At 40.2% G+C, this 14933-nt stretch overlaps 1 protein-coding gene across 2 annotated transcripts in view; it reads right to left on the minus strand.

The window, feature by feature from the left end:
• Positions 1-6493, minus strand: part of CFAP97 (cilia and flagella associated protein 97) — a 36622-nt gene extending 30129 nt beyond the window's left edge. The window contains exon 1 of one of the 2 annotated variants that reach the window (XM_036764692.1): positions 6020-6493. In XM_036764692.1, the coding sequence (XP_036620587.1) occupies positions 6020-6192 (173 nt within the window). In that variant the 5' untranslated portion in view covers positions 6193-6493. Of the gene's footprint in view, positions 1-5956 lie in introns of both variants that reach the window. The other variant, XM_036764693.1, reaches the window with a different exon arrangement.
• Between the last annotated feature and the right edge of the window lie 8440 nt (positions 6494-14933).

Below are 14933 nucleotides of genomic sequence, written 5' to 3' on the forward strand. Positions count from 1 at the left end.
TTTTTAATAGTGGTCATTCTCTCAGATTAATTTGTATGACACAATGGCTTTTCTTTTTCTCATTTTAATAAATGAACTAGTGAAATAATTTCAAAGGCCTTTATTTGCTACAGGGAAATTTATGAAGAAAAAGGATACGAAATCAAATTTCTCTGGATAGTCTTATAAAGAAACTTGAGTCACTAAGAATTCCAAAGTCTTTCTAAAAATTTAGGCAGCAACCAAAATAACAATTAAACAGTTTAAATTATAGTTCTTATACTGAAATCCTACTCCCACGCCTCATCAAGGTTCTTTAAGGCTATTATGATGGCAAGGCCCAAGCTTTGGCATATCCTATAGCAAGTGATTAGCTGGACCATCACCAAGACAAAGGATTGTACTATCTTATAACCCACAGAATACTTGTCTGACTCCTGAGGTCCAATCAGTCAAAGTTTAGAGAGGCTAGTTAACCTGGAAGCTTGGTTTAACTGATTTTCTGTGATCAAAGCAACCGATGAAGATCATCTACTAACAAATGGAAAGGTTGATAAATTGCCCGAAGTGATGAATGGATCTTTTATTTTTATTTTATCTAGTATGTTGGCTGTAAAGACAATTTATGATACATTAGTATTTTTATACATGCTATTTATACCATAACTGTACCTACAAAATTTCTACATAATCAATAAAAGTATAACTTCAGTTATCCTCATTTTACAGGACTAGGAAAATAAATGTATTACTTTCTAGGGGTTTATAGTTGTATATTTGCTTTTATGTCATATTTATATTTATGATTCAGGGGTGAGTCTTTGGTCACAAACCCTGCTCTTATGGGAAATTCTGATTCACTTTACAATGAGAATTTCCAGGGGACATTACAGAGTAGAAGGTAGGGAAAGTAGACTTTACACAGAAAAAAAAAAAAAAAGCTGTCCTTTTGCTAGGAATCATAATACAACTGCGCTGTGGCTACTGGACCAAAAAATTTTCTCTGCTTCCCATCTTAAATTTGTCTCACTGACATCCTAAACTAAGTTGACCAACCATTATTGCAAAAGGACTACGCAAGCGCACTGATGATTTATGCCATAGGTCCCCAACTCATTCAGTGTCAGCTGATTCCACAAACTACAGCCTTCGATCACACAACCTGCACTGGGTGGGAATGAGGCTATGCTGCTAAATCTAGTATTTTGCAGAGAAGAGCAATGGAGGCCAACGCCAGGAAGCTTACTATGTCCATCTCAGGGGCATGCTGACAGGATTTGTTTAATGAAGTATCTACCCTCTTTCAGTACAGAATGTAACTCAGCACACTACCATCTTTCACTCCATTGAATAGCTTTTTCCCTACAAAAAGTCAGAGACTCCAATTTAGACTGATTTCAAAGCATCTGGAAATTATTTAGTTTCATGATGCCCTCCCTCCTACCTTCCCCAAATCTTCCTAGAAATGACTAACATATTCATATTTTACAGTTGATTAAAATAGGTTTTTTAAAAAAAGAATCTCATGACATCAGAATGTCATAATATTGGTTGTATAAGAAAAGAGAGCTATTTCCTACTTGGTTATAAAATAACAATTTCTCTAATATGATACAGGTTTTGTACTTCAGAATCTTAAATCCAGAGTAGTCGCTACACAGAGCAACTAATACATAGACTTAGACTGGGACTTCAGAGTTTATATAGAAGGGACAGTTTAACTTGGGATCCATGAACTTTTTTTTTAATTTATCTTTATAATTTTATTTCAATATAACTGTATTCCTGTAATCCTATATATTTTATGCACTTAAAAACATTATTCCGAGAAGGGCTCCAGAGGCTTCACCAGACTGCCAAAGGGGTCAGTCCACAGCACAAAAAGTTAAAGAAGCTTTGATCTAGCCCAAATAACTGCTCCATTTTTAAAGATGGAGGAATTTAGACTGAAAGAGGCTAAATAACTCAATTAAGGTCATATTTAAGAAATAAGTAGGAGAGCTGTGATTTAAACCCAGGTCCTATAACTTCAAAACCAGTGCTCTTTCCAGTAAACCATGCTTCCTCTCCAAATTCTGAATCTTATGGTTTAATACCAGCTCTTATGAAACAACTAGCTGTCAGCTTCATGTGAAACATGGAAAGGCATTATTTTTTTGGTTGAAAAAGATAAAAAGAGCTTACTATTTAAAAAAAAATATGGTTTTCTTTCAATTTCAAAATTAAATTCTGAAAGTAATGCTGTTGGAATACAGTGAATACCATGGCAACATCAACTTCAATGCTGTAAGCAATCCTGTTAATTATCGTATAGGAACAATATTTTAAAAATAGTAATACTTGACACAATTAGAATTTTAGAGTTGGAAGGGGCCTTAGAGATTACCTAATCCAACTCCATCATAGATCTTAAATGTTATGCAACCTTGGACAAGTCTAAGTGGCAGACCTCAAGAGCAAATTTATGGATGACACAAAGCTAGAAAAGGTATTTAAGTTGTATGAAAATATCAGTATTTCGAAAAATGATTGATACTTCATTTTAACATCACCTTCATTTACAAATATAGCCTTTTCCACTTCATTTAACACAGAAAAGGGGGGAAAAAATCAGTTTAACAAAACTAGCCAAAATACAAATCAGGAGTTTGACAGTATATGCAAAGCTCTGTGACTACAGTCTACCCCTTCTGTAAAAGGAGTGAATTTCATTTTCTCATCTTTTCTCTGGGGGCCAGCATTGGTATTTCTTTTTTTAATTTTTTTTTTGTTTTCAACATTCCTTTTTATAAGATTTTGAGTTCTAAATTTTTCCCCCTTTTTCTCCTCCCCCCACCAAGATGGCATGTAATCGGATATAGGCTATACATGTATAATCATATTAAACATATTTCTACCTTAGTCATGTCATGAAAGAAAAATCAGAACAAAAGAAAAAAATCACAAGAAAGAAGAAAAAGAAAATAGTATGCTTTGACCTGCATTTAAAACTCCATAGTTCTTTCTCTGGATGAGGATAACATTTTCCGTCATGAGTCTTTTGGAATTGTCTTAGATGATTGCATTGCTGAGAAGACCTAAGTCTACCAAAGCTGGTCATTGCACAGTGTTGTTACTGTGTACAATGTTTTCCTGGTTCTGCTCATTTCACTCAGTATCAGTTCATGTAAGTCTTTCCAGGTTTTCTGAAGTCCTCCTGCTCATCATTTCTCATGGAACAATAGCATTCCATTACATTCATATTACCACAACTTATTCACCATTCCCTAACCAATGGGCTTCCCTTCAATTTCCAATTCTTGGCCATCACAAAAAGAGCTGCTATAAATATTTTTGTACATGTGGGTTTTTTCCTCTTTTTTATGATCTCTTTGGGATACAGATCTAGTAGTAGAATTGCTAGATCAAAAAGTATGTAGTTTTATAGCCCTTTGGGCATAGTTCCAAATTGCTTTCCAGAATGGTTGGATCAGTTCACAACTCCACCAACAATGCATTAGTGTTCCAATTTTCCCATATCTTCTCCAACATTCTGGAGAACTGTTTTGTCATGTTAGCCAATCTGATAGGTGTGATATGGCACCTCAGAGTTGTTTGATTTACATTTCTCTAATCAGTAATGATTTAGAGCATTTTTAGAGCATATTTTTAGCTTTAATTTCTTCATCTGAAAACTACCTGTTCATATCCTTTGACCATTTATCAACTGGGGCCAGCATTGTTACTTTAAAATTCAATATCTATTAAGCATGTACTCTGTGTAAGAGATTTGCAATTTAGTAGATACAAAGACGAAAAAAAGGCGGTCCCTGTCTCCAGTGTAACTAACTGAATAAAAGAGGATGAAATAATGGATGTCAGCTATTATACTCAGGTTAAAAATTTAATTGCACCAATTCTGGCTGGTTGGTAAATCTGACTTAACAGTTCATGTGGAACAAGTTCAACATTAACAAAGAGACCTTGCCAACCTCCACCACTCCAAAAAAACAACAACCCCAACTCCATATTGTATTCAAAAAGGTGTCCAAAATGGGGATATTTACACTACTATGTGACAATATTGTTATGAGGATCAAATAATTTAATGGATGTAAAACCCTGTCACATGTTTTATACGATAACAAGGGAAGGTAACAGTTCCAACGCATACAGACAAAACACTACAGTTGTGAGTACTATTTTAAGGACAAACTCAAAACACAATGAAACTAGGCATATAGCCCAATGAAAAGAAGCTTAGGGTAGAATATTGCAGCTGACTTCAAATATCTGAAGAGCAGACATACAAAATGAAAAGATTGGTGTTGTTCCAATAAGGTATAGCTATAACCTGTGGATTATAGAGAGAAGTTATAAAGAAAAAGATTTCAGTTCAATATGAGGAACAGCAATCATTTAAAAATGAGAATGGATCATCTGGATGGGATTTAGAGCTAACAACAGGGTCCTAATTGAATCCACACACCTCATTTTATAAATGAGGAATGGTGAGACCCAAAACTGCTACATAACTTGCCAAATGCCACAAGGTACACAGGTAGGCATCTGAACACAGGTCCTCTGACTTTAAGTCCAATGTTTATCCATTACACTACATATGTTGCCTAGAATGGGTGAAGTGGTGATTGTCAAAGATGGTACAGAAGAGATTCCTGAAATGGGTGCTGGACTAAGATGACCTTTAAAATTGCTTCCAACACTAAGATTTTATGAGCTGGAACTAAGATCTGACTTTTATTCAGTAAGTTGTCACATTTCCTAAAATTCCCATTTTCCCCAATCCTAAATATGTATACGTTCACAGTCGCAGAAACAACTTGTATGATTTGCCACCACGTGATGCAATCTACAGACTGATATTTTTGAGAGAATTTACTATGAAAATGGTAGTGGGGCTCAATTTAGTATTTAAATTAGACACAGAGGCCCAAAAAAGAGAATGATTTTGCTCATATATCATCAATTATCATGAGGAGTTAAAATTGGGCTACTTCTTCCAAAAGTGTTGTACATCTGGCACACAGTGAAAAGGTGAACGCAGATTCCTCCCAAATATAGACCAAGCTGCCTTTGTTCCACCAAGATGCCCACTTGTGTATTTAAAATAAAAAGCCTTTACATCACCAGGCAGCAAAAAGCTATACAAATTAACCAACCTGTCATTTGGGGGGGGGGGCACAATTAGGTGAAGAGGGTAGAGCTCTAAACCTGGAATCAAGAAGACCCGAGTAGAAATCCGGCCTTTGACACTTAAATATCTGGGAGGCCACAAGTCACTTAACCTCTGCTTGCCTCAGCTTCCTCAACTGTAAAAATGAAGATAAGAATACTACCTACTTCACAGGGTCGCTGTGTGGGATCAAACAAGATTTATCTGGAAAGTCCTTAGCACCCGTGCTTGGCAACTAGAGGGTGCCTATTAAATAAATATATCTTTCCTTGCTGTCTTTTTCAAATGCCAAGTCCTCCCCCACCCACCCACCCACCCGCTTTTTTAGAGAGGTATTGAAGCCTCCTTCTGGATTCTGTACTTGCTGGGGGAGGGGGGAATGTATCACGGGAGGGGGAGGGGGAGGATGCTTGGTACAACGTTTTCCAGCTAGGCCTCCTTAAGTCAAACCTTATTACCTGCCTAAAACCGGCTGGCTTAATCCTGCATGTTCTCCCCAAATTTAGAATGCCCGGATCCCGTTAGGAACCAAGCAAGCTCCCCCACCTGACGGGGGAGGGTTGGGGGAAGGGGAGGGGGTGCTGGGAGCTCGCAGACAAGGGGAAGGATGAGCGGGGGCGGGAAGGCCCTTCTCCCCGGGGACAGATGATGGCTTCCTCTCGGGTCCTTCATTCCCTGACCCCGGCTCCAGGCAGTAGCATCTCCCAGTCCCAACCTCCTCCTCCTCCATCCTTCGGCTTCCCACCCGCGGCCCAGGCCCGCGCCCACAGCCCCCCTCCCTCAGGCCGAGGGGCCGGTACCCACCGCCAAAGCCCGAGAGAAGGCTGAGCTAGGCCGGCGGGAGCGTCCGGCGAGGAGGGTACTCACAGAGGAGACGCCGCCGCCGCCGAAAAGGCCGGAGCCGCCGCCGCAGCCGCCTCCACCACCGCCAGCTCGCGCCGCATCAGGGGCGTCTCCAAGCTCGCGCACGGGCGCCCTCCGCCCCGCCCCCTCGGCTCCTTACAGCTCTCCAGCTTCGCAGGCCTCGCGCCCTGGCGCATGCGCTCATGCAGTGGCTGCTCGGCCCCGGGAGAGCGGGGCGGGGACAGCGAGGAGAGCGGTGGGGGGGTGGAAAACGCCGAGAGGGAGCGAGGGCGATGGCGCCTGCGCAATCCAGTTTCCGGCTGCTGGGACGAGAGTAGGAAGTGGAACTGGAGGCCAGAGGGGGTAGAAATGAGAGCTGCGTGGAGCGCGCCAGCTGCGACGGCGCGGGCGGCCGAGCTCTCCGGGACCCAGCGTGGCTGTGTCTCGGGCTGCTTTCCCCGCCCCTCCCCGACTCCCCGTGGGCCGCCCCCGTGCGTGTCTCCTAGGGGGCGTCACAGAGCAGGTGCCTAATGTTAAGTCAAATGCAACCGCTGAAGAGGAAAAGGGCCCGCGCCGGGCGTTGCGGGGTCAAGTTCAAGGGCGCGCGGGCGCTGCCGCTGTGGGAGATGGGCGGGTCACTTCAGCTTCCAGTAACCGAGTGATCTTGACCTCTGGCTGCGAAATGGGTCGGAGCATTATGAATGGGCTCTCTGACGCTCGGTTTGCTTATAGCTCCGCAAAAGGGACCACGCTGCCGGCTGCTGACCCCGATCCATCCGCCTGCTTCGTCTTTTCTTTCATTTCGAGCTCCTTGTTTTGTTTTGTTGTTTTAAACATCCCTTAGGTTTTCTCAGGGATACTTTCCCCTCTTTCTTCCCTCCTCCTCTGCTAACGTCTTCCCCTTTCAGATGGCCTTTTAATACTCTGTATATGTCTTTTATATTTAAATATAGGTGATGTATTTTGTTTTTATATATTATATTATAGTGTCTTCAAGAAGCTCTAACATGTGCAGCGGGCACACCCTGCTAAACCATATGGGCAGATAGCCTAAACCAGGGTCAAACCCATAGGTGAGTTAGAGGGCTGTCTACCCCAAGTACGTGAAGACCTCCTCCAGTGGAATGGGTGCATGAGAACACTTTGTTCCAGTGGCGTTGAAGGCAGGTGAAGCAGGTGCTGAGGAGCACTTGGAGCTTGGTCAGATATCAAAGATGCCAAGGTCAGCCACTTCATCCAGGGGGCCATCTCTGGTCAGTCCCTGACATTTTTCTTGCCACTGGGCTTTGAAGACTCTAAAAGAGAGAGTGAGGCTGAGGACTTTGTGCAACTCTGTTTCACTTAAATCCAGTTCTCACAAGTCAAGATGATGTCACTGGTCCTCTGAAAAATGAAGGATAAACAACAATCTTATCTTTTATGTACCTGCCCTATTACAATATAAGCTCTTTGTATACAGGGGCTGCATATGTGTGGCTTTTTTCCCCCTTCAGTTTCTTGTAACCCTGGCCTTCACATACTCTGTATTTGTTACTTACCTAGCATTATCTTCTTCATTACACTATAAGGTCACTGAGGCTAAAGGATGTCTGGTTATTTTTTTTTAATATTTCCAAATTTTTTGTAACCCTGCTCTTTTATATGCCAGCTGTTTATACCTTATCTCCCTCACTGTGATATAAGGTCCTTGAGGGTAGGGACTGTGGTTTTGTGTGTGTATGTGTGTATTTTTCCCCCTTTCTTTGAAACTCTGACTTGGTACCACAGTGCCTGGCACTGTAATTAGTGTTTAAACAAATGCTTCTTGATTTGACACGAGCCATGTCTACCCACATGCTTCAGAGAAAGGAAGATTTGCTTTGGTGTCACTGGATAGAACATTGGGCCTGGAGTCAGGAAGACCTGAGTTCAAATGTGACCTAACTTTGTGACCCTGGGCAAGTCACTTAACTCTGTTTGCCTCAGTTTCCTCAACTGTCAAAAGAGCAAATGAGAAGGAAATGGCAAACCACTCCAGTATCTTTGCCAAGAACCCCATCCCATGGGGTCACGAAGAGTCTGATGTGACTGAAACATACATACGTATATAGATGTTCATATACATTTAAATGTATAGACTAATGCATTCAAATATATGCTATATGTCATAAAAATCATGTCACATATATACATATCTTTAAGGCTTAAAAATAACTTTTTATATATATTATCTCATCTGATTCTCATAACCCAGTGTTATTTTTATCCCATTTTACCCATGAAGAAAATGAGACAGAGGGGGTAAGTAACTTGCCCAATAATAGCCATTAAGTGTTTGAACTCAAGTCATCCTGACTCCAAGGCCAGCACTCCGTCTACAATACTACCAGCAGGTGAGTTAGTCAGTAAGTTTTTATTGAGTTCCTACTAATGCCAGGCACTCTGGGATACAAAGATGAAACAGTCCCTACTCTCAAGGCACTCATAATCTAGTGGAAGAGACATCATTCAAATAAACAGATGAAGCAGATAAAAGAAACCACTAGCAGCCATCCTTGGTATGCCTGTGTGGTTGTTATTATATATGGTGCAGTTGGTAGGATCTGCATAAATTAAAAGGAAAGTACAGGGACTGGGATAATCGTTGCCTTCAGAAGGACAAAGAACCCCAGAGCTCAAAATTCAGCCTTGGGGCAAGATAAAAATTGAAGCAAGGTGCTGAGTGTGCTTTTTTGCTTCGTCCCCTTGGGATGGTTTGGGTTGGGGGGGGAGGTGGAGTTATCTGTGTTGGGGAAGTGCTGTACCCCCAAAGCCCCACTCTGTCAGCTTTGTTGCCCAGCAGCCCCACGGGACTTAGAAGCAGGGCCTGGAGCAGTGTAGGGAAAAGGACATACCCCCAAGAGAACTTTTACTTGGACTTTTTAATTTAGGATTGAGGGAGGAGGAGCTGGTTGCTCACTCCCCCAAGATTTTGACTCCCAAAGAATGATGTTATTTTATGTTATGTTATATACCTTTGTATATATTATATGCCTTTGTGTCTGTTTAAGGCCCTGTGGCCACTCTGGTGATGAGTTATGCATTTAGCTCATAATGTGTTTATTTTGTGTGATCCCTTTTATATTGTCATGGGAATTATGTTGATGCAAGTTGCTCCTAAAAGCCCCAGTCAGCTTATATAATGGATGGGTAAAGATCTTGAGGCCGAATATAAGGTTAATGAGGAATGAGATCTTCCCTGACCATCAATAGGCCTCATGTGGAGCCCATTAAGGGAAGGTTGCTTGCTTGTAGGAAGGCTTACACACCTTTTATTAATTTCTAATTAGGCACTGAGCCTAAAGACTACATATTCTGAGGAGTGAGCTTTTGCTTTGGGGGTTGGCTTAGGAGAAGGGTGTTGTGATTCCCTGGTTGAGACTCTGAGTGGCTGTATGTTCAGAGGTCCCTGATTCCTCAGAGGTAAAGGCTCCCTCAATACAGTGGTGGATGTAAAGCTTTGATTCAGGCAGTAGAGGCCTGACTGTTGGTCTTTATTTCTTCTCTGTATTTTTTCTGTTTAATTAAAAAAGATTGTTGACCCCTGAAACAGCTATCTTTCCTTAGTAAAGCAGATCTAAGAACCTGCGCTAGCAGCCATCCTTGGTATGCCAGTGTGGTTGTTAGTACAAAGTGTTAGAAGGGTAACTAGGGGAGCCATCATCAGGAGGGAGCCAAGTCTCAGTGACTGAAAGAAAATAGGAGGAGTGAGAAAAGAAAAGGTTTAAAATGAAAGCTAGTTTGTTACTTATGGAGCAGGCATTCTAGAGAGCACTCCGGAGGATTTTAGCTTTACCTAACTGCAGAGTTTCCTTTCACAAGAGTTCCTGTGCCAACTAATTGACAAGCCTAGTCCCCATCCCCTATTTCAGTGGTTTTCCAAGTGGTTTCAGGGGGGTCAGTGAAGTAAAAACTAATAGTATTAAAACATCCTAATTTCTCATATGATAAATATTGACAGATATAACCAGTGGTGTGCTGGTAAATGTTTAATAACCAGCTCTTGGGGAAAAAAAATGTACCTGCAACACACTTTTAAGATTAATCTATATTATGAATATTTTCCCATTACTTTCTTAAGTCTAGATAGTCAACAAAACAATAAATGAAGCCTTGATTTGTAGCATTTGTTGATTTCTGAGGTATAAATGTTCACACTGGAAACTTTAAATTGGTTTCCAAGATGGCGCTAGGATACTGGGATACAACCCACATAAACAAAAATTCTGGGGAAGTGGGAGAGAAAGGGGAAGTCCTTAATAATTTTTAAAGAGTGTAAAGTAGTCCTAAGACCAAAAAGTATAAGAACTTTATATTTTATGAATGAGTATAATTTTTTAAAATAATATTTTCCCTCAATTACATATAAAAGTCAGTTTTTAACAATTTTTTTTAAAGTTTTGAGTTCCAAATTTTATCCCTCTCTTTCTTCTCTTCTTCTTCACTGAGATGGTAAGCAATCTGATATAGGTTATACATGTGAAATCATGTAAAACATTTCCGTATTAGTCATTTTGTGCAAGAAGACTTGAAAACAAAACAAATCAAAAAGTAAGTGAAAAATAGTATGCTTCAGTCAGTATTCAGACAATATCAGTCCTTTCTCTGTAGGCAGATGGTGTACTTCATCATTAGTCCTTTGGGATTGTCTTTGATCATTGTATTGCTGTGAATAGCTAAATCAGTCACAGTTCATTGTACAATATTGCTGTTACTGTGTACAGTGTTCTGGTTCTTCTCACTTCACTTTGTGTCAGTCAATGTAAGTCTTTCCAGGTTTTTCTGAAAGCATCCTGCCTGTCATTTCTTTTACAAAAAAAATTCCATATACCACAGTTGGTTCAGTCATTCACCAACTGATGGGCATCCCCTCAATTTCCAATTCTTAGATACCACAAAAAGAGCTGCTATAAATATTTTACAAATAGGTTCTACCCCCCTCTTTTTTTAAATCTCTTTGGAATACAGACCTAGCAGTGGTATTGCTAGATCAAAGGGTATACACAGTTTCATAGCCCTTTGGGAATAGTTCCAAATTGATGAGTATAATTTTTGTTTGTGTTGGTCTCTGATTTCATTAGTGTACAGAAACTCCAGGTGTGGAACCTTCTTTCATTTATGTATATCACCAACTCCAAATCTTTTGTAAACTTGATTACAGAGTTGCCTGGGGCACTGAGAAAAAAGTAGATATCAGAGGCCTGATTGGAACCTAAGTCTTCCTCTCAGTTCTGTTCCCCCATCCACTAGATCTGGCTGTCTTTACTCATTATGATAATTTTTAAAAAATAAAATTTTACTTGTGGAGCTAGCATGGTATAATAGTATGTCCCTTAGTCTCAGAACCAGAGTATCACAGAATGTCAGGGCTGGAAGGGATCACAGATGGGCAAATGTTTAGCAATTAGGTGACAGATTATTTTTGAGAAAGCAGTTTGAGAGTGATTTGTACATAAATCAGATAGCAAGAGAGTATGTAACAGTCCAACCTCCTCATTTTACAGATGAAGAAACCAAGGGTCACTTTAAGGAAATTACTTGCTCAGGGTCACATAGGTTATGCTATTTAAGTACAAATCTGGGAGTTTAGAAACCGAGTACCCTCACTCCAAACACTGGGTGCTATTCTTGCCAAGTCATTAACTAGCTTTATGACCTTGAGAGTATTGTTTTATCCCTTTAAATCAATGTCTTTATCTGCAAAATGGAAGTGAGATGTGTCTTCCCCTATTACAGCCAAGATGAATGCTTACTATAATTTAAAGTTGAAAAATGAACAGCAAGGGGCAGCTAGGAGGTGTAGTGAGTGGAGCACTGGCCCTGGAGTCAGGAGGACCAGAATTCAAGTTTGACCTCAGACACTTGACACGCTAGCTTGGGCAAGTCACTTAACCCCAATTACCCTGCCTTCCCCCCTCTGAAAGAGAAAAAGAAAAATGAACAGCAAAATAATACTTCTTATGGAAAGAGGCTTTTGTTAGACCTAAAAAGACATGAAGGGAATTAGTTATTTTCTTGGTTCTATTGTTTACATGGCCCTACTATATTAAATTTTACTCCAGTGCCTCTTACATGGCATGGTGATGACCCACAGCTCTCAAAGCCTATTCAGCACCAAACAACAGTGCAGACTGTATCATATTGATGATACCTGAAAGGCTTTGAGTGTAGTCCATGCCCCGAAGTCTGTTGCTCTCCAAGGACCAGCTTACCTAAGGAAAGAGAATCTCATTACCAATAGGCTGGCCAGTTGGTAATGAATTCTTAGCAGACAGCATCCAAGAAACAAAGAAAAATATTAAATGTCACTCAGTCCTGTGCAGGCCCCTCTAGGCTTTTGCAATGATAGTGGCAGAAAAGGGTGCAGAGGGTGCTAAGAATCATACAGATTATACAACATCTCTATAATAAACATTTACTTACCTGTGCCTGAGTGGATATATTATTGGAAGAACTGAACTATAACAACCTCAACATTCTCACTAAAAAACAAAACCAGAAGATGAAAGGGAGTTGCAGCTAATTAGCAGGATTGCTCACAGTTTCTCCTTGGAGAGAGCTGATAAAGTTGGTTTTATGGTTCATTCAAAGGTAACAAGACATATTTATGGAACATTTGGTTGTCTTTTGTTGCAGTGCTCAGGATTAGCATTTGCAAGAAGACCTTCATGGTAATTGTAACAGAAGAAATGGCCATTATCTATGAGCCTGCACAGAGTATACGGAGTATGTAATTTGATGATGCAGTCTCTCCACGGACTTTGGAGTATGCACAGTCATTCTGTAATTGGTAAGATCTGCTAACCACATGGTGAAGGGGAGCTTCTTTGATTGGCTCCAGGAAGGTGACACTGGTCAAGACATCAGTCAACCAAAACCTCTTTTTCTCTTGGTTTGACTTCCTTTTGCAGGCAGGTGTTCTACTGAGAGAAGAGAGATGATACTGCAGAAAGAGAGGCTTCCCCACCTGAGGCCAACATATGGTTCATGAATTCAGACACCAGTTAACTGCCTTGGTTCTTTCATTTTGGGTGAAAGAGATTGAAGATGACCGGGAGTCAAAGTCATGCTGGGTTTTTCATCCAGCTGGCTTATTACTCTTGATGCCCTGGGTAGGGAAGAATGACCTTTAGGACCTTGGTCCTAAGTATTTGAGACAGGGACTTATCCAGCGGTGAGGTCGCATTTGGACATAATTAATGCTATTTAGAAATTCTTCTAAGACCAAAGTGGTATACAGACCTAATCTCTTTTCCAGGGCCAGGATTGCTCATTACAAGAGTGTATTCTCAGTTGTTAGAAGAAGGGATGTTTGAACTTTTGATCTTGTTATATCTTCAAATATGCCTTTGTAAAAAAAAATGATCAGGTTAATTTATTAAATGGAATTAGACTCCTAGTTGCTAGTAGTCAGCAATGGGAGGAACGATACCAGGAGAGGTCTCAAGATGATACCCCAACTCCAATATGGAAAAATAGGCAAGCTAATGCACTGTTGGTGGAATTGTGAATTGGTCAAACTATTCTGGAGAATTTGGAACTATGCCCAAAGGGCTATGAAACTGTACATACCTTTTGACCCAGTAATACTACTACTAAGTCTGCACCTAAAAAGATCAAAGAAAAAGGAAAGGACCAAATCTGCAAAAATATTTATAGCAGCTTTTTTTGTGGTGGCAAACTGGAAATTGAGGGGATGCCCATCAATTGGGGAATTGTTGAATAATTGTGATGGAATACTAGCAGGATGGTTTTAGAAAAACTTAGGAAGACTTACATGAACTGATCCAAAGTGAAGTGAGCAGAACCAGGAAAACATTGTACATAGTAACAGCAGCATTATAACAATAACCAATTGGCAAAGTGGTGGTGGTGTTAGAGTTGGAGAGCATTGATTGGCTACTCTGATCAATATAATGATCCAAGAAAATTCCAAAGGACCCATAATGTAAAATGCTATCCACCTTCAAAGAGAGAACTAATGAACCCTGAAGGTATAGTGAAACATTTTTTCACTTTATTTTTGGTCTTTTCTTTGCAACACAGCTAATGTGGAAGTGTTTTGCATGACCTCACATGTATAATGGGTATCATATTTCTTACCTTCTCAATGGGTGGGGGAGGGGCCAAAGGGAAGGAGAGGATTTGGCAGTCAAAATTTAAAAATAATATATATATATACATATATATATATATTTTAAAAGGTGATATTTCAACTATTCAGGGAGAGAAGTAGCTATCCTTGCTCTAAAGGAGTGATGCCAGAGCACTTGACACAGAAAAATTGTTAATCTGCCAACTTCTATTGGAGACAATGATTTTAATGCAAAGGTGGAAATAGAAAAAGATAGTGAAAAAGGCTGCTGAGAAACTGTTTAGGAATAAGAAAAAGACCAAAAGCCCATAGACTACATTGAAGCCTCATGATAGACCTGGAGTCAGGGAGACCCAGGTTCAAATCCTGCCTCAGATACTTACTAGCTGTGTGACTCTGGGAAAGTCATTTAACCTTTGTCTGCCTATCTGTAAAATAGAGACAATAATAGCTACTATCTTACAGGGTCAGAGTTACAATGGTCAAATGATATAATATTTGTAAAGCACTTTGCAGATCTTAAAGCAACAAATAATGCTGGTCATTATTATTTGTCATGAATTCTCTCATATTCTCTCATAGTTTTTGTTTTATTTATTTACTTTAATTTTTAAAGATTTATCCTGACCTTTTGTCTTTTCAACAGTCATTTCTAGCAATACTGTCTACCACTACCACTCACTAAAATTTCTCTTGTAACTGAGGAAGTAATTAAGCAAAACCAACTAACAGTGACCGTGCCTGTCAGTGAACACAGTACTTCTCATCCATTCCCCACCTCTCTTAAAGATGGAGAGAGATACATTACCTAGTCTCTTTTCTAGT

The sequence above is a fragment of the Trichosurus vulpecula genome, chromosome 6 (assembly GCF_011100635.1).
Source record: "Trichosurus vulpecula isolate mTriVul1 chromosome 6, mTriVul1.pri, whole genome shotgun sequence".
NCBI classification, from domain to species: Eukaryota; Metazoa; Chordata; class Mammalia; order Diprotodontia; family Phalangeridae; genus Trichosurus; species Trichosurus vulpecula.